Source organism: Hippopotamus amphibius, chromosome 5, assembly GCF_030028045.1.
Source record: "Hippopotamus amphibius kiboko isolate mHipAmp2 chromosome 5, mHipAmp2.hap2, whole genome shotgun sequence".
NCBI classification, from domain to species: domain Eukaryota; kingdom Metazoa; phylum Chordata; class Mammalia; order Artiodactyla; family Hippopotamidae; genus Hippopotamus; species Hippopotamus amphibius.
Genome location: NC_080190.1, coordinates 59183748 through 59209664, shown reverse-complemented (window position 1 = coordinate 59209664; position 25917 = coordinate 59183748). Strand labels below are relative to the sequence as shown.

The 25917-nt window shown below is 45.9% G+C and overlaps 3 protein-coding genes across 7 annotated transcripts in view; 1 reads left to right on the top strand and 2 right to left on the bottom strand.

The window, feature by feature from the left end:
• DLG5 (discs large MAGUK scaffold protein 5) overlaps positions 1-7490 on the bottom strand; it is a 129459-nt gene extending 121969 nt beyond the window's left edge. The window contains exon 1 of the mRNA XM_057735930.1: positions 7448-7490. The gene's annotated coding sequence lies outside the window, so the exon portion shown is untranslated. The remainder of the gene's footprint in view (positions 1-7447) is intronic.
• Positions 1-25917, top strand: part of LOC130853680 (actin nucleation-promoting factor WASL-like) — a 41150-nt gene that overhangs the window by 2460 nt on the left and 12773 nt on the right. For 2 of the 4 annotated variants that reach the window (XR_009053846.1, XR_009053845.1), the window contains exons 2-5: positions 762-839; positions 928-1144; positions 11211-11313; positions 14540-14909. Coding sequence is in view for 1 of the 4 variants with exons in the window: in XM_057735933.1 (XP_057591916.1) it covers positions 762-821 (60 nt within the window). In the remaining 3 variants the exon portion in view is untranslated. Of the gene's footprint in view, positions 1-761; positions 840-927; positions 1145-11210; positions 11314-14539; positions 14910-25917 lie in introns of those variants that run through there. The other 2 variants (XR_009053844.1, XM_057735933.1) reach the window with 2 other exon arrangements.
• POLR3A (RNA polymerase III subunit A) overlaps positions 12815-25917 on the bottom strand; it is a 65447-nt gene continuing 52344 nt past the window's right edge. The window contains exons 31-33 of one of the 2 annotated variants that reach the window (XR_009053843.1): positions 19544-19652; positions 14138-14374; positions 12815-13627 (exon numbers count right to left, since the gene is read on the bottom strand). Coding sequence is in view for 1 of the 2 variants with exons in the window: in XM_057735932.1 (XP_057591915.1) it covers positions 14335-14374; positions 19544-19652 (149 nt within the window). In the remaining variant the exon portion in view is untranslated. Of the gene's footprint in view, positions 13628-13897; positions 14375-19543; positions 19653-25917 lie in introns of those variants that run through there. The other variant, XM_057735932.1, reaches the window with a different exon arrangement.

Below are 25917 nucleotides of genomic sequence, written 5' to 3'. Positions count from 1 at the left end.
ATTCTTTAAGGCCTCCACGACCCAAAATGGACTCCAAAATGGTGGAACTCAGCCCTTTTCAGAGGACTCCCTACTTAGGTAGTCTGGGCTTCTATGGCTGAGCAAGGTTCTTGGGGAGGGGAAGGCTGGCTGTTGCACAGTGCCAGGGGTCTAGACAGGCTCCCTCGCTGTCCTTCCCACTCCTGCCCCTGAGAGATGGTTCCCCCTTCTGGCCACCTGTTCCCCTACATCCTAAATATCTACAAAGGCATCCACTCTTCTGCACACACTTGGACCTCTGTTCCTAGATGGATTAACTAGAAATCTAGGGGTGGGAGGAAAGTGGAACAGAAGAGAAGTTGGAGAGTAATTTGGTTTGTGGTTAGAACAAATTGTGACTAAGTCCTAGGTCCAAATGGTGCCTGAGATAGGAGAGGGCAGAAGGAAGGCATCGTCTCCCAGTAACCCCTAAAAGAATGGTGGGGAGCATGGATGTTTTGCCCCTGGAAGCCTTCCGGGGAAGCAGAGAGGAAGTCCATTTGCTAAGAGTGCTTTCTCCCAGGGGCTGCAGAGTGATAGATGACTACTTTCAGCAAACCCTCTGTTGGAAACTCTAGGGTTTTAGGCAAAACATAAATTCTGGAGGAAATCGCTTACTTTATAAACATATTCGACCTTAAGAGTCCTTTAGCCAATCATCTTGATATGACTTGTATTTCTGTACCATTTTATATCCTTCAGGGCACCTTCCCTCATACTGTCTCCTTTGTGCCCTGTTCTAGGTTGAATTGTGTCTCCCCTCCAAAAAGATATGTTCAAACCCTGACTCTCAGCACCTGTGAATGTGACCTGATTTGGAAGTAAGTTCTTTGCAAATGTAATCAAATTAAAATGAGGTCGTATTGGATTAGGTGGGCCCTAATCCAGTGTCCGGTGTTCTTATACAAGAGGGGAATTTGGACACAGACACACACACACAGAGGAGAAGACCGTGTGAAGACAGACACAGAGGTTGGAGTGATGCATCTCCAAGTCAAAAAAAGCCAAGGGTTGCCAGCAACCTCCAAAAGCTGGGGAAGGAGGTCTGGAACACTCTCCCTCAGAGCCTCCCAGAAGGAACGAATTCTGCTAACACCCCAATTTCTGACCTCCAGCCTCCAGAACTGTGAGCTTGTTTCTGTCATTTTAAGCACCACCCCCCCAGTTTGTGGTAATTTGTTATGGCAGCCCCAGGAAGGTAATACAGTCTCATCACAGTGGACAAAGATGGGTGTCCCCATTTTACAAATCACCCTGTCACCTCACTCTTCTGCTGCCTAAGAATGTCTCTATAGATTTATGTACCTTTCCTCTTTCTGATCTTAGAGAAAGGGGGCCTCTCCTCCCTGAGAACAGCCCTCCATGCTCTGGATAGAATCTTTATACCCCCTCCCTGCACAGACACGCACACACGGTCTCCCTCTCTGCTATGGCTCAGGCCTCCCTCCCCTTTGTCAACGAAGAGGCCCAGGTCTCCCCATTCTCAAAGGCCCCCTTTCCCTCTCTCATGTCCTCAGGAAAGAACCAGTGCCTGACACCAGAACCTCCAAATGCTCATGGACCTCGCATCCCTTGCCTGGTGCTTTGCAATCTGACTTCTGATAACAACTCCCCCTGGAAAAGTGCTCTTCCCCCTAAACCTCCTGGTACCACCCCAAGGCCTTTGCTTCACACCTCCTCCAGCATCCACCCTGCTCTGCTGCACCCCACCCTGAGAACATCTTCTCGTCTCTCCCCCCGGCTCCTTTCTCTCCACATTGGCTCTTCATCCGTCTTCTCCCCCACACTCCCTCCCTTTTAAAGGGCACTCACTTTGGAGCAGGACAGACATGAGCTCCGATCCCCATGCTGACACTCACTCGCTAGGTATCCCTGGGCTAATTACTTAACTTTTCTGAGCCTCCGCTTCTACATCTCAACATAGGGAATAAACGTCACCCTTTGGCGGGGTTATTAGGAGAATTCCGTGATAGGATTTATACAAAGCCCTTGCACAATGCCCAGTATGCGGCAGGCAAATAAACTCCCCGATGTAGTGCTTGAGCAGGCAACTGCTGCAGTCAGAATGTCTGATTTAAATGGCTTTGCACCTTATTAGCTGGGTAACGTTGGGTAAACCTCTCTGTGTCTGTTTCCTCATCTGTAAAATAGGGATATTATCAAGAATAATTTCAAAGGAGTTAGTGCTCAATCAATGGCAGGTGTCACTGTTCTTTTGGCTTCCACGGTCTCATCCATCTGAAAGGAAAGACTCCCCATAGCATATAGCAACTGGTTTTTGACAGATGTTTCTAGGCTCCTGAAAGAATGGTATGGGCTCCAGCAGAAAGACTTCTAATTCACTTGTATGCAGATGGCAGGTGAGGGCAAGGGCCCCTTCTATGTTGTTCTCTGCTATATTCCCCTCCCACAATGCCTGGCATGTGGTAGGTGCTCAACAGATACTTTTTAATTAATAAGCAAACATAATAAATGAATAAACAAAAGAGTTTTGCACTGAAGCCCCACTTCACAAAATAATATCTGCAAAAAATGGAGAGGGGGGAACTGCACGTGGGGAACAGGCTGGGAGCTTCAGGCAAAGCCTCCAGCCCTGGGGGGCTAAGCACCAGGACTTCCACTCTCTCCTGCTTTTCCCTGCCCTGCATACAAGCTTGGCCCACCAGACCCCACTAAAGAGGCCTCTACTCAGAAATACATTCCCCAGGGGACTTCCCTGGTGGCGCAGTGGTTGAGAATCCGCCTGCCAATGCAGGGGACACGGGTTCAAGCCCTAATCCAGAAAGAACCCACATGACTGAGAGCAACTAAGCCCGTGAGCCACAACTATTGAGCCTGTGTGCCGCAGCTACTGAAGCCCATGTGCCTAGAGCCCGTGCTCAGCAACAAGAGAAGCCACAGCAATGAGGAGCTTGCGCACCACAATGAAGAGTAGCCCCCACTCACCGCAACTAGAGAAAGCCCGTGTGCTGCAATGAAGACCCAATGCAGCAAATAAATAAACAAATTTATTAAAAAAAAAAAAAAGAAAGAAAGAAAGAAATACATTCCCCAGCTTAGTGTATCCTTGAGGGAGGTTGTGGCCCCTCCCAGGTTCTGCAAGCACAATGCTGCTGGGACCCTTAACGCTTTGTTTCAGAGCCCATTCTTCACATTTCAACTTAGATGTTACCTGCTTTAGGAAGCCAGACCTGCCTTCCTGACCTCCTCCTCAAAAGGCTAGATATCTCTGCTCCTAGCTGTCACTGCAACATTTTACCTCCCCTTTGTTAACACTTATCAACGTGTATTTCTTAAAATTGCCATTTACCTCTCTCTATCCCCTTGGTACACAGAATGCACCCTCGCAAAGGTGTCCATGCCCTAGTCCCCAGAACCTCTGGGTATGAAATGTGTTATGTTACATGACTAAAGGGACTGTGCAGATGTGATTAGAGTTACAGACTTTGAAATGAGGATCACATCCTGGATCATCCAGGTGGGCCCAATCTAATCACACAAACCATTCAAAGCAGAGAATTTTCTCAGGCTGGAGGCAAGAGAAGGGGAAGTCGGGGAGATTTTAAGCACAAGAAGGATTTGACGTGCCATTGCCAGCTGAGATCTAGGGGTCCACATGAAAGAGGGCAGAGAGAGGGTCTAAGGAGCAAAAGGCTCCTAACAGCTGGCAAACTAACAGGGACCACGGTCCTGCGACAGCAAGGAAATGGATTCTGCCAATAATCTGAACAAGCCTGGAGGCGGATTCTTCCCACAGCCTCCCGATCAGAGCCCAGCTGGCCGACACCTTGATTTTACCGTGGCAAGACCCTGAGTGAACAAAACCAGTCCAGCCATCTGGACCTCGGGCCTACAGAGCTGTGAGATCTTAGGAAATGTTGTTATGGCAGCAGTAGAAGACTAACGATCCCCAAAGACTATGAGCTTTTCTGGGACAGAAACAATATCAACCGTTCACTATTGAACCCCCAGTCCTTGCCAAAGTGCCTGCCCCCTGATAGGCACTCAAAAAACCCTGTTGTATGAACCAAGGGACACCTACTCCCCTGCCAGGACTTGCTTTGGGGGTAGTTGTTTGTGGTATCTTTGGAAAAAAGAACCCAGTTCTCTACCAGCAATTGGAGGGAAAGTTTTCAAAGGAAAATAACTAGAAACCAGCCCTTCTCTGCGGGCTGAGTGAGCGGGGGGGCCCCAAGGGCCTCTTGACCCTAGGCTTTATGTCCCATTGAATAAGCAACAGCTGTTCCCTAGAGAAGAAACAGATCCTGGGATCTGCTCCCCGTGTATATGGCTCCTTTGGCAGTAAGCAAGGTTCCTTGAGAGTGAGTCCGTTCACATGTGAGCTTACATATGCACACATGCACAATTAGGGTGAGGGCATTGTGGGCAGGAGTGGGGCTGTTTCAGCGTGAGCGTGGGTGCCTGTGAGGACAAACTGCACTAGTACCAACACTTGGATGTATATGAGCGGGGAAGCAAGCCTCCCTAGGATCCTTTTGCCATCACACCCCAGAAATTGCAGGTGGCCCAACATCCAAGATGTGACATTTAAAAGGATTTCCTTGAAGAGTGCCTTAAAAGAAGGAACTCCCCCAGGATGCTGAAAATGGAATGCTATTTATGAAAATGCATTTCAGGCAACTCTTTAGGAATGCTATGATGACGAAATGAACTACACCTGTTTAGAAAAAATTGGCTTAGGCTTGGCTCTTGGTAGCTTCTCAAATCATGAAGATATTTTTCTTCCAGATTGTTTTTGTTCTTAGTTCAGAAATAGCTCAGAGGCAAGTGCCCTAAGATTTTAAAACAAGAAATCTGAGAGAGGCTCATACTTAGTGATAAAACTTGCCCAGGGTACCAGGACAGGGCAAAATTCTGAGTGAGATCAGGGATTTAAAACATTTAAGAACCTTAGAGGGACTTCCCTGGTGGCGCAGTGGTTAAGAATCTACCTGCCAGTGAAGGGGACACGGGTTCAATCCCTAGGCCAGGAAGATTCCACATGCCACAGAGCAAATAAGCCTGTGTGCCACAACTACTAAGCCTGTGTGCCACAGCTACTGAAGCCTGCACACCTAGAGCCCGTGCTTCACAACAAGAGAAGCCACCACACTGAGAAGCCCGTGCACCACAACGAAGAGTAGCCCCTGCTCGCCACAAGTAGAGAAAAGCCCACATGCAGCAATGAAGACCCAAACGCAGCCAAAAATAATTTTGAAAAGAAAAGAACCTTAGAAAGGAGTCTACCTGCTCCTAGTGCCTGTCATCACACTCAGGAACTCCCTAACAGAGCACATCCATCTTTCTGGTCTGGACCAGAGACTTTAGTCTGAGAGGCCCAGTGTCTCTGGGGTTACTACAACCCAAAAGAGCAAACTATGACAGTTCCCCTTTCCTGAGTGCTAAGTACACGCCCAGGCACTATACTAAAGGCTTCCCCTGAAGTCCCCAATTCTTCTCCACACACCCATGGGCAGTCAGTAAGTACTATGATCAGCTCCATGTTACAGATGAGGGACCTGAGGCCCCTCCCAGCCCTTCTAGCTGTGTGTGTCTGCCACCTCGCAGGGGAGACAATCTCTAGGGTCAGAGAGTGGCCAAAGAGCTTTTGACAGTATATCAAAACTACCCCTGCCAGAATGTAAGTTGGTGCAGCCACTATGAAAAACAGTATGGAGGTTCCTCAAAAAACTGAAAATAGAGTTGCTATATGATCCAGCAATCCCACTCCTGGGCATATACCCAAACAAAACTATAATTCAAAAAGATACATGCACCCCTATGTTCATAGCAGCACTATTTACAATAGCTAAGACATGCAAACAACCTAAATGTCCATCGACAGATGAATGGATAAAGAAGATGTGGTGTGTATATATATATGTATATATATATATACACACAATGGAATATTACTCAGAATGAAATATTGCCATTTGCAGCAACATGGATGGACCTAGAGATTATCATACTAAGTGAAGTAAGTCAGAAAGAGAAAGACAAATATCATATGATATCACTTATATACAAATGAACACATCTATGAAACAGAAACAGACTCACAGACATAGAGAACAGGACTTGTGGTTGCCAAGGGGAGGGAAGGATTGGGAGTTTGGGATTAGCAGATGCAGACTATTATATATAGGATGGATAAACAACCAGGTCCTGCTGTATAGCACAAGGAACTATATTCAATGTCCTGTGATAAACCATAATGGAAAAGAATATGAAAAAGAATATATACATATATATATCTGAACCACTTTGCTGTATAGCAGAAATTAAACACAACATTGTAAATCAACTATACTTCAATAAAATTAAAAAAAAAAAACTACCCTGCCTTCAGAGGAATGAGACCCAGCTGCTGCAGAATAAGCTAGAAATCAACAGCTGTCCCTTCTGTAGACACATGTAAATCAGATGCAAATAGACCCAGGGCCCCATAAGACTCTTGGAGATGGTTAGAATGAACACAAGCCAGAAACAGCATGTTAGAACTGATGGAACATCGGCCTTCAGTTTCCAGCCGGGAACCACCAGCTCTGTGCAGTTTTACTAGAGTTGCTCCTTGGTGGGAAAGCCCCTCTGTGGGAGGTCTTATTCAGGCAGGCATAGTGACACAACGCATTTCTGCATTGGTGGCAACAGGTCACAGCACAGGTAGCTGCTTAAGTGCAAGGCCATGGAGACCTCTGAGAGACTGGATATACAAATGGACAATGGCCAGACCATACATAAAAATAGAACTCTGACCCAAAATCTGAAGCAACCAGTTTAGAAAGCCAGCCAATCTGTCTGCAGAAACTAAACAACAACCCCTGTAGCAATCAGCCTCAAACGACCAGGACTTAATAACTGACAGCTTCCCTAATTTTGCATCTACTTACAACGCAGGACCAACTGGAGAAAGCCAAATATGCTCCCTTAACCAATCACACAGGATGTCTACTTCTAGTTAATCCTCTCCATGCCAACAGCCTTTAATCAGAGCATACCTGAAGTCTTCCCCTTTTTCCACTATAAAATTTTACCCCTTCTCTACATACCAAAAGCAAGTGATGGTGGCCAACTCACTTGCTAGAGCAAACCTCAGAGTAGATAGCCTTTGCTTATTCCCATTTGAGATATCTTCATTTCTTTCCTCACCTTCTAATTGTTGAATTGCTTTGTGACTCAGTTTTCTTACTTGTAAAAATAGGATACTAGTTTGGGACATGAATCTTTTGGGAGGAAACTGCCTTGGATTGTAGGGGAGACTTCTGCTAAGCCCCCCACTCCCTGGGTCACCTCTGATCTCAATTCAGCAGCCACATAACCCACTTCCCTCTTGTTCTGTGCACATGTGGGTACGTCCACACATTGAGTTCCTTCATTGCTCTCAAGGGAAGAACCTGAAGCCAAGGTGGGAAAAGTGCCTACTTACCCAAGGTCCTCTCTTCAGGAGGTCTCTGAGAAACCAGTCTCAGTCTTCAGTTCCTCCCCTCTGACTTCCAGACTCCAAGAGCAAGCACAGCACGTGAGCCCATTCAGGAATCCCCCAGGTGTCAGCCTATACCTATGGTGAAACTGAAGCTGGCTAAAGAGGGCAGAAATCTAGTCAGTAGTGAGTTACCGGGAGCCATAGAAGCTTCCCAACCAGGGAAGGCCAGTCATGGCCTGTACACAGAGCTCTGCCCTCTACAGGGAGTTTTCCTCCTAGGTTTCAGGTGCCCCACCCAGCCTCTCTGAGCCTCTTTTATTCTGGGAGCCCAGCTGACTCCAGAGGAATTCCTTCTTTCCTGAGGTTGGCTCCACCCAAGGCCGGCCCCACCTTCTCACTGCAAGACAAAAGCCAGAAAAACAATAGTAATAGTTACTGTTCTTTTTAGCATGGTGCCATGTATGGACTGTATTAATTCTCAGAACAACCCTCTGAAGAATGTACCGCAAATGGGGAAACTGAGTCACAGAGAAGGCAAATGATGTGCCCAAGGTTGCACAAGTAGCAAGTAGGAGAACAGCACCGAGGGCCCGGGCTGGGCATTAACTGCATCACCTTGCTGTGCTGCCTCTGAATGTTTTCAAATGAACACAGATGCTAATAGAAGAATCTTTGAGGTGTTCCAAATTTGGGAGTGAGATTCATTTACATTTCAGAGAAATGCTAGGTTCTCTTATTTATTAATTTTGGTTCCATAAACCTTCGTTAACCCAAGAGAAATACCAAGGGGACAGAAATGAAGACCCTGTCCGCCTCAGGTCTAACCCTAACCCTAACACTTTTCTGGGAAAGAGGAGGCAGCCCTGCTAATCCCCCACCAATCACTTGAGGGCCTCCCAAATAGGGAAACACACCTTACATTCAAAAGAGAAAAGAATGTACACTTAATGAAACAACACATGTGACACCAGAGGAGCGAGTTTAACATCCAGCTTCCTGGGTGCCCACCCAGAACCTGCAAGGCCAGGCCCTCCAGGGCAGAGGTGCTGGATTTTTAACCAGCACGCCTGGGAAACAGTGGACCCCAAACCGGGACTCTCTGAAGTCCCTTCCTAGGGGCGGTTGATGCAGCTTGTGTGACCCTCTGACTTGCGTACCGGCCCCAGCCAGCGCCTCCTGAGTGCCTCGCTGCTGTGCTAGGCGGGCAGGGAGGCTGCAGAGCTGCAGGCAGGCCCCTACACCCCCTCGGGGAGTCACCCCCCTCAGCTCCAGTGCTGCCACTTCTATCAGAACCCAGGCCCTGAAGGCACAGGGCCAAATGAGACCACGTTGTTGGCGATCTGTCTGTCTCCCTAAAGAGGCCCTGAGCTGCGGGGAGGAAAGAAGCCGGGTTTGCTCATTTTTATTGGTTAACTCCCTCCTGTCACCCCCTCCCTCCTGCTGACACTTTGGAGACTTTCAGTAATTGTCAGCTGAATGAATAAATTAATGACAGAGGGAGACAGACGTGTTAACAGCTAACAGTAATTCAAGCAGAATGGAGTAAGTGCTAAATGGTGGTGGAATGAGTCATTATTGCTGACGGGGAAGGAAGAGGGGGAAAGGCATTCATCCTCTCTCCCCTGCACTGTCAAAACAGTCTTAACTCTTCCTCGCTTCCTGTCTCACCCGCATTCAGAAGACAGCAGAACACGCGTGTGTGCAGTTTTAATAATTCCAAAGCAAACAGCCGCCTCTGTCACCCCTTCTCCAGCTGCCCAGAGTAATTGTGAAATAGAATCTTGCCAGAAGCCCAGAAGCCTCCCGTGTTCCCCTCCACAGCAGCCCATGACCCGCCCTCTTCCCTCATCCAGCCTCTGTCCTGAATCTGATGGGAACTGTTTCCTCGCTTTTCTTTATAGTTGAGCCACGAATGTATATACCACTAGGCAATACATTGTCTAGCGTTACCTGGCTTTGAGTTTTCTGCACCTGCACAGTTTCTTCTGTGGCATGCTTCTTTTGCGCAACATGATTTTTTGGAGCTTTGCAGTGGTAGTTCACTCCTCACTGCTGCATGCGCCATTCTACGGTATAAATACCCCCCTCCCCCATTTACTTGGCCATTCTTGCCTTGATGGTTGTTAGGATTGTGTCCAGTCTTTGGTGATGGTAACAAGGCTGCTGTGTGTAATTCCTGCAGTACTATGGCATGCGTGCGCAAATCTCTTTAATATGTTTAAGAAGAACTGCTGAGTCATAGGGTATGCGGTTTTTAACTTTACCAGGTGATGCCTGTTTTCTGAAGTGGTTGCACCTGAGTCTAGGCATTCCCACCTGGAGCTCATTCCACCCAGTGGCCCAGGGTAGTCTCTTTAACACAGATCTGTAACACCAATTGAACTTCCTTGGCTTCATTAGGCTGAGAGTTTGGGGGAAGCTGAAGGCAAAAAATGGTTCAGAGAGACTACTGGAGGGAATAAACCCGAGGTTTCTTGGCTACTGTGACACTTAGGGTTATGCTTTGCTGTGAGTGACAGAAACCCCCAAATCGCAGTGGATTAAACAAGATGGAAGTCCATTCCTCACCCACATAAATGAAGACCCTTAGCTAACCAGGCTGGTGGTGTGCTCCGCGGCGTAGGTTCCTTCCATTGTGTTTCACTCTCTTCTGCACAGGGCTTGAGGTGCTTAAACTCCCAGAAGGCTGCTTGAGTTCCAGCCATTACATCTAGATTCTAGACAACAAAAAGGAGGAAAGAAAGTTTCCCCCCTTTTCTTTGAATACACTTCCAGAAATTCACACAAGCCACCTCCTCTTTTTTCCCAGTGGCCAGACTTAATCTCAAGGACACAATTAACTGATACTAGGAAACGTAGCCTTTATTCTTGGTGCCCATATGCTCAGCTAAAAGCTGTGAATTCCATCATCAAGGAAGAAGAGAGAATGCATTTATAGGACAACGAACAATCTCTACCATAGATTGGCCTTGCTCAGAAGAGCACTTCTAAGCAGATCTGCCTGATTCCCTCACCACACAAACATACACACACAGACATAACCCACAACACAAAATATTGGAGATAAAATACATATTTAACAAGGCCATGTTATTTTCTTTTTTAACATCCTTTATTTTATTTTTTTATTTTTATTTTTGTGGCTGCATTGGGTCTTCGTTGCTGGGCATGGGCTTTCTCTAGTTGTGGCGAGCGGGGCTACTCCTTGTTGCAGTACACAGGCTTCTCAGTGTGGTGGCTTCTCTTGTTGCAGAGCACGGGCTCTAGGCGCACGGGCTTCATTAGCTGTGGCACGTGGGCTCAGTAGTTGTGGCTTGCAGGCTCTAGAGCGCAGGCTCAGTAGTTGCTCTGCGGCATGTGGGATCTTCCCAGACCAGGGATCGAACCCGTGTCCCCTGCATTGGCAGGCAGATTCTTAGCCACTGTGCCACCAGGGAAGCCCCAACAAGGCTACATTCTTAAACATTGCAAGTTACACTATCTGTTTACCTAGGAAACTGTAGTGCCCATATGGTCAGCTTTAAAGTACATTTTTTTTCTCTAGTTATAATTTTGCTATTCTCCTCTCTGGGTCCTCTCCTGGTTTTTTAAGGCTAGGGTTTTTCTTCCAGACCTCCCCTAATAAACTGGTACTTAAGTTTCCTTTGATACATAAACAGTGCATTGAAACCTAGATGGGATGGCCTAGAATCCCGCACATCCAGCCTAGGTAAATAAGGTAAATATATCAATTTAACTGCAAGTTAACGTTCTTTCTTATTTACAGCACTTTCTACTAAGTATTCAACAAATCGTCACTGGGCGCCTCTTATGTGCCAGGTGTTACGTTGTGTGGCTGTGCTTCTGTCTCTCTGCCCACCTAGATCTGGGTACGTTGGTGGAGGAATGGTATCTCTTTTCTTAAAAAAAGTTAAAGTTATTATTTTAATTGTGCTTAAAATATTCATAACATAAAAATGATCATCCTAGTCATTTTAAAGTATACAGTTCAGTAGTGTTAAGTATATTCACACTGGTGTGCAATCAATCTCCAGAACTCTTTTCATCTTGCAAAACTGAGACTCTGCACTCATTAAAGAATAGCTTCCCAATCCTCCCTTCCCTCAGCCCCTGGCTACCACCATTCTACTTTCTGTCTCTGTGAATTTGACTACTCCAGGTACACTACATCGTATAAGTGGAATCATACGCTATTTGTCCCTTTGTAATTGACTTATTTCACTTAGCATAATGTCTTCATGGTTCATCCATGGGGTAGCCTGTGACAGGATTGCCTTCCTTTATAAGGCTGGATAATATTCTGCTGTATGTGTTTACCACATTTTGTTTATCCAGTCAGCTACTAACAGACACTGGGTTTGTTTCCACCTCTTGGTTGTTATGGATAATGTTGCTATGAACATGGGCATACAAATATCTTTGAGGTCCTGCTTTCAGTTCTTTTGGGCATATACCCAGAAGCAGAATTGCTGGATCATATGGTAATTCTGTGTGTAATGTTTTGAGGAACCCGGTACTGTTTTCCTCCGTGGCCGCATCATTTTCCATTCCCACCAATAGTGAACGAGGATTCCCATATTTCCACATCCTTGCCAACGCTGGCTCTGGGTTTTTCGTTTTATAATTTTTATTTGAAGTAGAATGACTCTTTAGCAACACAGGGTTAATCCTCGTATAATTTATAGTTGGACCTCCATATCCCAGGTTCCTCCGCATGGGTGGATTCAACCAGCCATGGACCGTGCAGTAACTGTAGTACTTACTGTTGAAAATTTTTGCATATAAGTGGACTTGTGCAACCCACGTTGTTCAAGGGTCAATTATACAGTTGACATTTTTTTTTAATAGTAGCCATTCTAATGGGTATGAGGTGGTTTGTTTCTTAAATTCTTGCTAAATGAGTCCGGACTCTGGCATATAAGAGTGTTTGTGGAGTGGATGAATGACTGACTTCCGCACAAACTGATGGGGTAGTTTTGGTTCTCGGGGTTTGTTTGATGAAGAAATAGTCTCCAGTACGCTGGTGTCTTGACGAAGGTCAAGAACCTGAATTTGAATTGACTTCGAGACATGTACACTCTCTACAGAACAGTCGCTTTCCTCTGAGCCCCAAGAGGATGGTTCCTGCCTACCAGGCCCCAAAGGCCTACCCTTGGTCGCCTTGGTGGGCAACTCCTTGAGGGTAGGGGTGATACAGCCCCTCCATAGGGTCACCTCTGCAACCTGGCTCCACTCTGCATAAAGCAAACAAATCTGGGAGAAAGAAACTCACCAGCAAGCAAAATCCAAGGACCCCCAAGCCCATCCCCACCCCAGCCCCCACCCTCCCCTGCCGGCCCACCAGAGATGCTCTGGGGGTGGAGGAAGGGAACAGGAGCCCAGCCAACTTTCCCCTCCACCCTCCATGCTCAGTGGGGCAGAGAGAGTCACATTTCAGCAGCACTCCCGGGCCAACTTGAAAGCTGAAACAAGCAGCCTCACTGCCTTGTGCGAGCTCCTCCGGATGCCTTCAGGCTTATGCTGGGCTGAGTCACTTCCTCACCTTAATTCTCCCCTAATACCTTCCCTTTCTCTGCAGCTTCACTCCCGGCACCACTGTCTGGGTGTGGAATGTCTGGGGAAGCTGCACAGGTGGGTCGGCTGAGCTGTCTGCCTAGATACTGCAAACATGACCATGACTGGGGATAGAGGATGTGGGGGGTGGGAGTGGGCTGCAAAAGCAAAGCCAGGTTTGTCTGCTGGCTCTGAGGAGCATCCTAATCCCCTCAGCCAGTTTGCTCTCTGCAAGTCTGAGCACAAAGTCATCACCTCCAGGCAGGATTCCTGAGCAGGGGCTGGTGGAGGGAGGAGCAGAGGATGGAGAGGAGCAGAGAAGAGGGTAGGGGAGTCATGGCTGCTTTGTGTTCCAGGGATCTCCATCCCATGCTACCTGCCCTGGAGAACAGGGCCACCTCCTGAAAGGTCAGCTTCAAAGGCATTCTTCTGTGTGCCAGTTTCCTGGATGAGCCTACAGAGGTCACAATATTAGCCAGGGCCTACCTGTTTCTGGAAGTACAGCTGTTCCTTTTACCTGTGTGTATTCTTTCCTTCCCTGTCTACAACTACAGTTTTCTTTTAGGATCCTGGATTCTTTGTATCTCTTTAGCCTTGCTTCCTGTGTTTGCCGGCCTCAGCTTGTACATCCTAAGATAGAAATCAGGGCACAGTTTTAATTTTTATTAAAGTTATTCATTCACATAGCTCAAAGAGTCAAATAGTGGTGCAAAACTTATGAAATAGCTCTCCCTTATCAGAGCTCCCCCCCTTCGATTATTATGGCTCATTCTCCTGGCATTCGCCATAAATTCCTATAGAATATTGTTTTATTGCTGCTTCACGATTTTTCAGTTTTAGGCACTATTAATTATTGTCATCCCCACTCCAACAACCCACTCACCTTCCTGGCCCCCATCCTCCCGATAATAACCATATAATAATGTGGGTAGAGCAACAGTTGGTGTTTACATTACCTCTGGGTAGACAGTATCCGCATGAGTTTACTCTGTAAGCTATGGGATGGACTATGATTACTTGTCTTTTCATGCATAAGCTTTTATTTTCCCTGGAGTTAATAATCATCCCCCCCCCCATTCACTTAGTTTTCTTTGTACTCAATGCCAAACTCTTCCAGTTGTTGAAATCTCCCCTCAATACCTTTAGATGATGTTCTACCAATTTCATTTTCTCGAAGCCATGTCTCCTGGAGCTTCCTGACCTGTTTGGATTTAGGCTGGGTGCCCTCTAAGCCTGTTGTATTGTTTTTATATAGCAATCTCTCTTCACCAACATCCTGGGGGATTCTTTACACCTCTCTCCTGAGTCAGATTCCTCTTGTCAGTCTTTTTCTTGGTTTACGAATTTATTTTGGTGAAACACATCCTCCAGTAGCCTCTTAAGTACATGAAAAAAAGATTTTTGATCAAAGATCATTTAAATGACAGAAATCAGTTTTTTTTTGTTTTTTTTTAACTTTCAAACTTGACTGATAGTTTGGTTGGATATAAAATTTTAAGTTGTGGGTAATTTTCTTTTTTTTCTTTTGGCCGTGCCACATAGCATGCGGAATCCTAGTTCCCTGACCAGGGATTGAACACGTGCCCCTGCAGTAGAAGCACCGAGTCTCAACCAATGGATCAGCAGGGAAGTCCCAAGTTGTGGGTAACATTCCTGCAGAATTTTGAAAGCATTGCTTAAGTGTCTTCTCACTTCCGGTGCTTCTGTTGAGACATTCAAGCCATTTTAATTCCTGATCTGATCCCTCTCCCTTTGGTGAGATCTCTTTGTCTTCCGTGTTCTGAATTATAATGATTTGTCTTGATACGGGTCGTCTATTTTCATCCATTATGTCAGGTGTTCAATGGGCCCTTTTAATCTGGAAGTGCATGTCCTTCAGTTTCGGAAAATTTTCTTCAAGCATTTCTTTCATCATTTCCTCCACTCCATTTTCTCTGTTTTCTGTTTTTGTTTTTTCCTGGAACTTGGTTTTCTCATCTTCAAAACAGCGAGAGTGATACCAATCTTAGAGGATCATTGTTAAGAGTTAACAGACATAGTATTTGATAGGTTCCGCAGGGTGCTGCCTAGCTGGCAAAGCTCAAGAAAATGGTGACCATTGATCATTATTTTTATAGACATAAAGATGCTTTGTACCCTGTCAAGTACTTGGTGGGCATCACCTTTTGGACAGCCCAACGTCTAAGTCCCCCCTTCCTCCATTGAATGAAGACCTCCCCTTGCATTCTATTCCCCAGGACAGGAATTACAGACCCTCACTATCTCTGTCCCCTGGACCCTGGTGGCTTTCATGACCAACTGCATGCTCCTGCAAAGGGAGAATGGAGAGCCTTATTTTGGCAGCAGGCACTAAGGCAGCACCAGACCCACTGGCATGGTGCCTCAGGCCCTAACCAGACCCAACTGGTTCTCTGCTGCCATTCGCCCTTGGGTTTTGCCCATTTTCTCATTGTGCGTTTCCAGCCTTCGTGATGATTCTGTGAGCTGCCTGATATGTTTCCAAAAACAAAACAAAACAAAACTTTTCCACGTCATTAGCAGGATTTGGTTTCTATTTCTTATTACCAGGAACTCTGATTAATAAACCTGATGCCAGGGACTTCTCTGGTTGTCCAATTGTTGAGGCTCTGTACTTCCAATGCAGGGGGCAAGGGTTTGATCCCTGGTCGGGGAACTAAGATCCCACATGCCTCGAGGCAGGCCAAAAAAAAAAAAAAAAAAAAAAAATGTGATAGTGGAAGAAAAAGAGATAAGTTAATGAAAAAAGAGAAACCCTGGAAGCTTGTGTGTTTATGCATAATAATAAAGCTAATATTAAAAATAGATAAACAAACCTGATGCCAAAGGCAAAGCAAGTTATCAAAATCAGGGCAATGAAGTTTGAAATCCCAATGGGACCAGGAAACAAAGTGGTCCCACCTGCTCTCCTGGTTAGTCTCCTGTCATTAAGGACAGGCAACTTGTGAAAAGTGCAAACAAATGGTCAACAAAAAGTTGAGCCTCAGGAGAAGACAAAAAAATCTGAATTAAAATAGATATAATTTTCTCCTGTCCTATTAGCAAATGTACCTACATACAGGTGTGTGTGTGTGTGTGTGTGTGTGTGTGTGTGTGTGTAATTAAAGTGTAATAGCTGGTGTGGGCAGGGGAACAAAGCGTCCCACCCACATCACAGACTGCTCAGCCTGCCAGTCCCAAGGGAGTCTAAACAAGTGTCATGACCTCACCAGTGGGATAACACTTTAAAGATCACTTCCCACTGCCTTGAGCAGTTTTGCTATAGGACAAAATGTGGAACAGTAATTACTACCACGTGCATGGATTTGTTGGGAAGTATGACTTGGCTGTGCCTTTAAAAAAAGTGTGATAAAATATACATAACATATATTTACCATTTTAACTGTTTTTAAGAGTACAGTTCAGGGGCATTTCATACATTCACTCTTTCATCTTACAAAACTGAAACTCTGCATCCATTGGACAATAATTCCCTATTTCCCCCTCCCCTCAAGCCCTGACAACCATTATTCTACTTTCTGTCTCTATGAATTTGACTGCTCTAGGTACATCCTATAAGTGGAAATCATACAGTATTTGTCTTATTGCAACTGGCCTATTTCACTTAGCATAATATTCTCAATGTACACCCCTGTGGTAGCATGTGTCAGAATTTCCTTCCTTTGTTTTTCTCTCTTTTTTTCTTCCAGTTTTATTGATTTAATTGGCATACAGCCTTGTATAAGTTTAAGGTGTACAGAATAATGATTTGACTTACACACATGATGAAATGATTTCCTCCATAAGTTTAATAAACGTCCATCATCTCAGATAGACACAAAATTAAAGCAATAGAAATATTTTTCCTTGTTTATTGTTCTGACGAGAACTCTCAGGATTGACTCAGCAACTTTCATATATAACATACAGCAGCGTTAATTATATTTATCATGTAGTACACTACATTGCTAGTACCTATTTATCTTATAACTGGAAGTTTGTATCTTTTGACCACCTTCATCCAGTTCCCTTTCCGCCTACCCTCTGCCTCTGATAACCACAAGTCTGATCTTTTTCTCTCTGAGTTTGTTTGATTTTGAAGTACAATGGAGCTAACAACACTGTGTTAGTTCCTGGTCCACTGGTCCACAACATAGTGATTCTGCACTTCTGTATATTTCAGAACGATCACCATGAGGTCTAGTTATCCTCTGTCACTATACAGAGTTATAACATTGTTATTGGTTATATTCCCTACACTGTAGGCTTCATACCCATGACTCATGTATTTTGTAACTGGAAGTTTGTACCTCTTCATTTCCTTCACCTATTTCTTTCCTCCCCTGAACTCCTCTCTTCCGGCAACCACCTGTTTGATCTCTGTATCTATGACTCCATTTCTGTTTTGTTACATTTGTTCATTGGTTTCTGTTTTTATTGTTATTTTTAAAAAATATTTATTTATTTATTTGGCTACACTGGGTCTTAGTTGCGGCACACGGGATCTTTTAGTTGCAGCACACGGGATCTTTTAGTTGCGGCAAGAGGGCTCTTAGTTGTGGCGTGCAGAACCTAGTTCCCTGACCAGGGATCGAACCCAGGCTCCCTGCATTGGGAATGCTGAGTCAAGCGCTGGACCACCCAGGCACCAAGGAAGTCCCTGTTTTTAGATTCCACATATAAGTGAAATCATACAGCATTTGTCTTTCTTTGACTTGTTTCACTTAGCATGATACCCTCTAGGTCCATCCATGTTGTTGCAAATGGCAAGATCTCATTCTTTTTATGGATGAGTAATGTTCCACTGTATAGATACACCACATCTTTATCCATCAATGGGCACTTGGAATCCTTCTGTCTTTTGGCTATTGTGAATAAAGCTGCTATGAATGTGATCATACAAATATCTGTTCATTCATAGCCTGGGTGTCAACTCAGGTCATCTTCCTTTGAGAGTTAAATAAATAAAATCAACTTGAGGTACACCTACAGCCTCCCATCTCTAAAAGAAAAAAGAATGGAAGCCTTCCTTAATGTTGTCACAGTACCTAGGAGCCCCTTCCTGCCTTCCAGAGACCACAGTGACACTATTTATGAAGTGCTAGGCGCTGTACTAAGTGCTAGATGCTCCACAGCTCTTCCCTGTTTTAGTCCTGACGGCAGCCCCACGAGGTGGACGAGGACCACTGCTGACCCATTTGGGCCTTTTTATGAATTAGGACTAGATTCTCATTCTTCCTGGAAGATCCATAGCTTGGTAAGCAGAGCAGGGTCTGGATGGGAGTGTCCACTTGGGCTTTCCACGTGGCCGCCTTGTGCGAGCCACAGCCAATTACATATACAACACAATTATATCTGAGGGCCCTGAGGCAGGCACCGCTGGTAACTGGGTAACCTGCGTTTACGGATGGGGATAGTGAAGCGTGGAGAAGGAGTTTGTCTGAGGTCATAGGGAACAGAGGCAAGCTTAGAGGCAAGCTCATTCTGATGAGGCCTGCTTTAAAATATAGACCTTGTTTAGGTACGATGAGGCCAGCAGATCAGGAGGTGATTGTCATTGAAAAGATAGTACACTTCCGCTGCTGGAGCCCCAGGTTCAATCCCTGGTCAGGGAATTAAGATCCCACAAACTGCGCGGTGAGGCCAAAAAAAAAACTTGTTAAGAGAGTACATCTTAAAAGTCCTCATTGCAAGAAAAAAATTTTTTGGTAACTATGTATGGTGACAGATGTTAACTAGACTTACTGTGGTGGTCATTTTGTATAGTCATCCCTCAGTATTTCCCAGGGATGGGTTCCAGGACCCCTGAGGATGCTCAAATGCCTTTTATAAAATGGCATAGTATTTGCATATAACCTATACACATCCTCCGGTATACTTTAAATCACACTAGGTTACTTATAATACCTAATACAATGTAAATGCCACACAAATTGTTGTAAATACAATGTAAATGCTATGTAAGTAATTGCTGGTACAGCAAATTCAAGTTCTGCCTTTTGGACCTTTCTGGAATTTCTTTTGTGAATATTTCTTATATAAATTTATTTATTGGCTGCGTTGGGTCTTTGTTGCTGTATGTGGGCTTTCTCTAGTTGTGGTGAGCAGGGGCTACTCTTTGTTGCAGCGCACAGGCTTCTCAGTGCGGTGGCTTCTGCTGTTGCAGAGCACGGGCTCTAGGCGCGCTGGTTTCAGTAGTTGTGGCACACAGGCTCAATAGTTGTGGCTCGCAGGCTCTAGAGCCCAGGCTCAGTAGTTGTGGTGCACGGGCTGAGTTGTTCCTCGGCATGTGGGATCTTCCCGGACCAGGGATCAAACCCATGTCCCCTGCATTGGCAGGTGGATTCTTAGCCACTGCGCCACCAGGGGAATCCCTTGTGAATATTTTTGATTCATGATTGGTTAAATCCATGGATGCTGAACCCTTGGATATGAGGGCAGACTGTATACAAATATTGAATCACTGTTGTACACCTGAAACTAATATAATGTTATATGTTAGTTAAACCTCAATTTTAAAAGAAGAAGGAAAGATAGTATATTACTCACAGTTCCCAAGAGGAGGGGGCACACCATGCAGGGTCATGCCAGGAAGCACCGAGGTCAGTCAGGAGGCAGGAATTGAGGGGAACATGTGCAAGAGCCTTTATTGTGGTTTCTGCAGGAAGCACAGGTGAGACAAGTGTGCAGGCATAGGACTGACTAGTTTGAATAATTTCAGTAGGCTCTGGGACATAGGGCTGCCCCTAGTTGTCTGATACCTGGTCTTGGGATGATTGGGGCAGGGAAATAGCCAGCTAGAGTGTGAGAGCTTTGTAAGGACTTGGTAAAGAGGATGGTTGGAGTATGGGCTCTGAATTAACTGGTTTGCGTATAGAAGGTATACTCACTGGAGAGCCCTTTACTATCTGTCGGAATTGGCTAGTCCTGGGAGGCACCGTCTCTCCAGGGTCAGCAAGGCCCCAAGATGTCAAAGCATCAGAATAAGAAGAGATGCTTCCTACAAGGCCGATGCCCAGGTTCTTAATCACTTTGCCTTCCTTCCTTAATACCTTCTCTGGTCGATGGCTTTGAAACTTTTACTTTTCTTTCCTTTTGGCAACGGGACTCTTTCTCCAAGTGAAATCTTGAGGCTGTCCAGTTTATTAAATACTGTTACTCTGATAACAACAAATGGTAATTAGACTTATTGTGGTCACTTCATAATGTACAAAAATATCAAATCATTAGGTTGTACACCTGAAACGAATACATTGTAAGTCAATTATATTTCAATTAAAAAAAAAATGCTGCTGTGTCTGGGGGCGGGTGCAGGGGGAGAAGAGCACAATATGAAACCCCTGGTAGTTTGGAGCTGCTCATTTTGGAAGCAGCCTTAGAAGCCCTACTGGTCCCTCTCATATAGAGCAGAAGGAGTGAGAGGAGGCTGGCTGGGAGGCAGGTCCTAGAGTGGCCACTAAGGCTGTGTGACTTTGGGGTAGTAATTTCCCTCTCACCCTATTTATTCATTTATTATTATTTGGCCGTGCCATGCAGCTTTCGGGATCTTAGTTCTCTGACCAGGGACTGAACCTAGGGCCACGGCAGTGAAAGCGCTGAGTTCTAACCACTGGACTGCCAGGGAAGTCATCTCACCCTCCTTTTAAAATCAGCTTTATTGAGATGTCATTCACACACCGTACAATTTACCCATTTAAAGTATAGAATTTAGTGGCTTTTGGAATATTTAGAGTAATGCATCTACACCGCAATCAATTTTAGAACATTTTCATCACCCCCAAAAGAAACCTCATACCCATTAGCAGTCAGCATCCAACTTTCCTATCCCTCCAGTCCTAGGCTACCACTGATTTACCTTCTGTCTTTATAGATTTCCCTATTCTGGATATTTCATATAAATAAAATCATTTAATATGTGGTCGTGTGCAGTCCTTTGTGAGAGGCTTCTTTCATGTAGTGTAATGTGTTTGAGGATCATCCACATATAGCATGTGTCAGTACTTCATTCCTTTTTGTGGGCAAATAATACTCCACTGTATGAGTATATCACATTTTATCTGTTCATCCACCGATGGACATCTGGGTTCTTTCCACTTTTTGTCTATTACAGGTGATGCTGCCATGAACATTCATGTACAAGTTTTTGTGTTAAAATATTTTTGAGGGACTTCCTAGGTGGTGCAGTGGTTAAGAATCCGCCTGCCAATGCAGGGGACACGGGTTTGATCTCTGATCCAGGAAGATCCCACATAATATGGAGCAACTAAGCCCATACGCCATAACCATTGAGCCCATGTGCTGCAACTACTGAAGCCCACACACCTAGAGCCCGTACTCCACAACAAGAGACGCCACAGCAATGAGGAGCCTGTGCACCACAATGAAGAGTAGCCCCCACTTGCTGCAACTAGAGAAAGCCCGTGTGCAGCAACGAAGACCCAGTGCAACCAGTAAATAAATAAATTAATTATTTAAAAAAAATTTTGAATTCTCTTGGGGACATACCTGAGAGTGGAATTGCTGGATCATGTGGTGAACCTACGTTTAATCTTTTGAGCAACTACCAGACAGTTTTCCAAAGTGGCTTGTTATGGACTGAATGTGTGCCTGCCCCCTACAATTCATATGTTGAAGCCTTAAACCCCCAATGTGATGGTATTAGAAGTGGGACCTTTGGGATGCAATTAGGTTTAGATGAAGGCCCCATGATGGGATTACTGTTCTTTTGAGAGGAATAGACACCAGAACTTCCTCTCTCCACCATGTGGGGTCGCAGCAAGAAGGTGGCTGTCTGCAAGTCAGCATGACGATCCTCCTGAATATGCTAGCACCTTGATCTAGGACTTCCCAGTGTCCAGAACTGTGAGAAATGAATGTCTGTTGCTTAAGCCACAAAGTCTGTGGGTTTTTGTTGTAGCAGCTCAAGCTAAGACACAGCTGAACCGGACTTCCTAGGTGGCGCAGTGGTAAAGAATCCGCCTGCCAATTCAGGGGACATGGGTTCGAGCCCTGCCCTGGGAAGATTCCACATGCCACAGAGCAACTGAGCCCATGCGTCACAACTATTGAGTCTGTGCTCTGGAGCCCATGAGCCGCAACTACTGAGCCCATGTGCCGCAACTATTGAAGCCCATGCGCCTAGGGCCCATGCTCCACAACAAGAGAAGCCACTACAATGAGGAGCCTGCGCACCACAATGCAGAGTAGCCCCCGCTCTCAGCAACTAGAGAAAGCCCGTGTGCAGCAATGAAGACCCAGCTCAGCCAATAAATAAATAAAATAAATAAATAAATTTATAAAAAAAAAAAAAGACACAGCTGAACCATTTTACAGCTGTGTATGAGGTTTGCAGTTTCCCCACCAGCAGTATATGAAGGTTCCAGTCTCTCAGCTCCACAAACACTTGTTACCATCCGTCTTTTTGATTGTAGCCATCTTAATGGGTGTGCGGAGGGATCTCACAGTTTGAGTTTGCATTTCCCTGGTGGCTGGCTCACCTTCCCTCTCTTGGGCCACACCCTCCTCCTTTGCTAAGACAGGATCTAGAGGCTCTTCAAAAGTCTTTCTGGGGGGACTCCCTTGGTGGCGCAGTGGTTAAGAATCCACTTGCCAATGCAGGGGACATGGGTTTGATCCTGGTCCGGGAAGATTCCATATACTGCGGAGCAACTAAGCCCGTGCGCCACAACTACTGAAGCCCTTGAGCCTAGAGCCCATGCTTGGAAACAAGAGAAACCACCACAATAAGAAGTCCATGCACCACAATGAAGAGTAGCCCCCGCTCGCCACAACTAGAGAAAGCCCGTGTGCAGCAACAAAGACCCAAAGCAGCCCCCCAAAATAATAATAAAAAAATAAAAATAAATAAATAAATATTAAAAAAAAAGGGAAGGGAGGGGAAAACTTGCACTCCAACTACAGAAAAAAAGTCTTTCTGGGGATTTCCCTGGAGCTCCAGTGGTTAAGATACCATGCCTACACTGTAGGGGGGCATGGGTTTGATCCCTGGTCAGGGAAATAAGATCCCACATGCTATGCAGCGTGGCCAAAACTAAAAGTAAATAAATTAAAACAAAAACAAAACCCAAGTCCTTCTAGCTTGACATTCTGTGTTCTTCAGGCCTTTCCTTTAGAACCCTGAAGAGTCACTGCTGTGGGTGGGATTAGAGAGTGGAGAGGGAGAGGAAAAGGAAGGGATGGGCTGTGATAAGAATGCTCAGAAATTCTTCTTTTAAAAAATTTTTTTGACTGCGCTGTGTCTTTGTTGCTGCACACCAGCTTTCTCTAGTTGCGGCGAGCAGGGGCTATTCTTCATTGCAGTGCACGGGCTTCTCATTGCAATGGCTTCTGTTGTGGAGCACAAGTTCTAAGCGCTCGGGCTTCAGTAGTTGTGGCGCACAGGCTTAGTAGCTCCACGGCATGTGGGATCTTCCTGGCCCAGGGATTGAACCTGTGTCCCCTGCATTGGCAGGCGGATTCTTAACCACTGTGCCACCAGGGAAGTCCTGAGAAATCCTTCTAAAGAGCCATGGTCACAGGATGCTGGAGGTAGCAGCACGTTTGCCTTCATCCAGTCCAAAGTGCCAGCCTATTTTATAGGTGAGGAAAGTGAGGTCCAGAGGGGTGATAGTTACCTAAAGGTGCTCAGTGTGTCAGTGGCAGATTGCAGAATCCAGACTTGCTTAGGGGTGCTGGCAAGCCCTGGGGTTGATTCCCACTGATCTGTGACCGTGGGCCACTTTCTTTTTTTTTAATTTTTGTATTTATTTATTTTATTGGCTGTGTTGGGTCTTTTTTGCTGTGCATGGGCTTTCTTTCTGGTTGAGGTGAGTGGGGACTACTCTTCATTGTGGTGCGCGGGCTTCTCATTGCCGTGGCTTCTCTTGTTGCGGAGCACGGGCTCTAGGCATGTGGGCTTCAGTAGTTGTAGTACATGGGCTCAATAGCTGTGGTTCACGGGCTCTAAAGTGCAGGCTCAATAGTTGTGGCGCACGGGCTTAGTTGATCTGCGGCATGTGGGATCTTCCTGGAGCAGGGATAGAACCCGTGTCCCCTGCATTGGCAGGCGGATTCTCAACCACTGCTCCACCTAGGAAGCCCGTGGGGCACTTTCTGAACCACAATTTCCCCATCTGTGTAACAGGGATAATACCTACTTATGAAGTTGTTCTGAGGATATAAAATATTTAACATAGTGAATGCTCTGTAAATAACATTTAATTTTGGAATATTTAATATCTACATTCCTACATTAAAAGAAATTCAAATAGTATACAAAAGAACATGCAGTGAAAAATCTCTCTCCCCCACCCCCTTCTTGGGGGCCACCATTTTACTAGTTTCCTGTCTTTTCCTTCAGATATATTCTGTGCATACAATAGAAGTTATTTATCACACGGGTCCCTTAGAGTTGGTGGAGATCATTAACTTGCCTGCCTTTTAAAGCTGGTCTTTCCCACTCTGGCCCTTCACCCCCCTTCTCCTGTCAGCACACAGAACTGTGGGGCTCCCTTATTTGTCCAGCTCCCCCTTCCCAAGCCCCATCCACCTGGTAATGATTTCCTAGAGAGTCTCCCAGGGGTCTCCATGGGGACGTTTCCTGCTCCGATCTCCATGGCAACTCTTCAGGTTGCCATGGTGACACTTAAGTGATTATTTGGAGACCCTTAAATAAATCACCCACGGTGGTATATGCTAGAAGCATTTGGCTCCAGCTCTTATGTTTGGGGCCAGGGTTGGGGCCCAGGCCTGCAGGCAGAAACGGGAGGAGGGGAGGAGGCGGTGGGTCAGGGCCCCTCGCCCTTGGTTTTAGCACTGCAAAGGGGCCTCTCTGGGCAAAGGTGGAATTGAGCCTTTGGGACGTGGTGCAAGGACAAGCAGCAGTCAGGCTCCTGCAGTCTATGAATAGATCCTGCAGCAAGAAGGAGACGCTTAATGGGACTGGGGGCTCAGGATGAGGGGCAGCTGCAAGGAAGCTGGAAAGTGACAGAGCCGGGATTCCAGTTCACACCTGCTGGGCTCCAAGGCCCTCACTCCCGGACTCTAACTGCTGAGAAGGAATTGCAGATCGAATCCACTCCACTTAGTCCAACAATATTTTTAGGGAATTCCCCGGCAGTCCAGTGGTTAGGACTCCAAACTTCTACTACTGGGGGCACAGGTTCTATCCCTGGCTGGGGAATTAAGATCCCACAAGCCACGTGGCAGGGCCAAAAAAATTCCCCAAAAACTACAATATTTTTTTTTATTTTTTTACTTTTATTTTTTTAAAGGTCTCTTAGACTATTGATTATTTTATTTATTTATTTTTTTATTTATTGGCTGTGCTGGGTCTTTTTTGCTGTGCGTGGGCTTTCTTTTAGTTGCGGTGAGTGGGGGCTACTCTCCATTGTGGTGCGCCGGCTCCTCATTGCCGTGGCTTCTCTTGCTGCAGAGCACGGGCTCTAGGATCGTGGGCTTGCAGCACATGGGCTCGATAGTTGTGGCTCACGGGCTCTAAAGCGCAGGCTCAATAGTTGTGGCGCACGAGCTTAGTTGCTCCATGGCATGTGGGATCTTCCTCGAGCAGGGATCGAACCCATGTCCCCTGCATTGACAGGCGGATTCTTAACCACTGAGCCACCTAGGAAGCCCAACCACAATATTTGTAAAGCACCTACCTTACCTGCCAGGTACTGTGCTAAGCATTGAGGTTACAGCAGTGAATAAAACAAACGAAAATTTACCCGTCCTTCTGGAGCTTACATTCCACAGGGGGAGAAATAATTAGCAAAATAATTAACTCTATAGGCTAAATGGTGGTTTAAGCACATCCAGGGAAGGGGGCCAGGGAGTGTCAGGATGAGCGGTGGCACACAATGCCACAAGGGCCTGGGCCCCTGGGGCTCAGCTCTTGGGACAGCGGGCTTGGGACAATTCCCCCA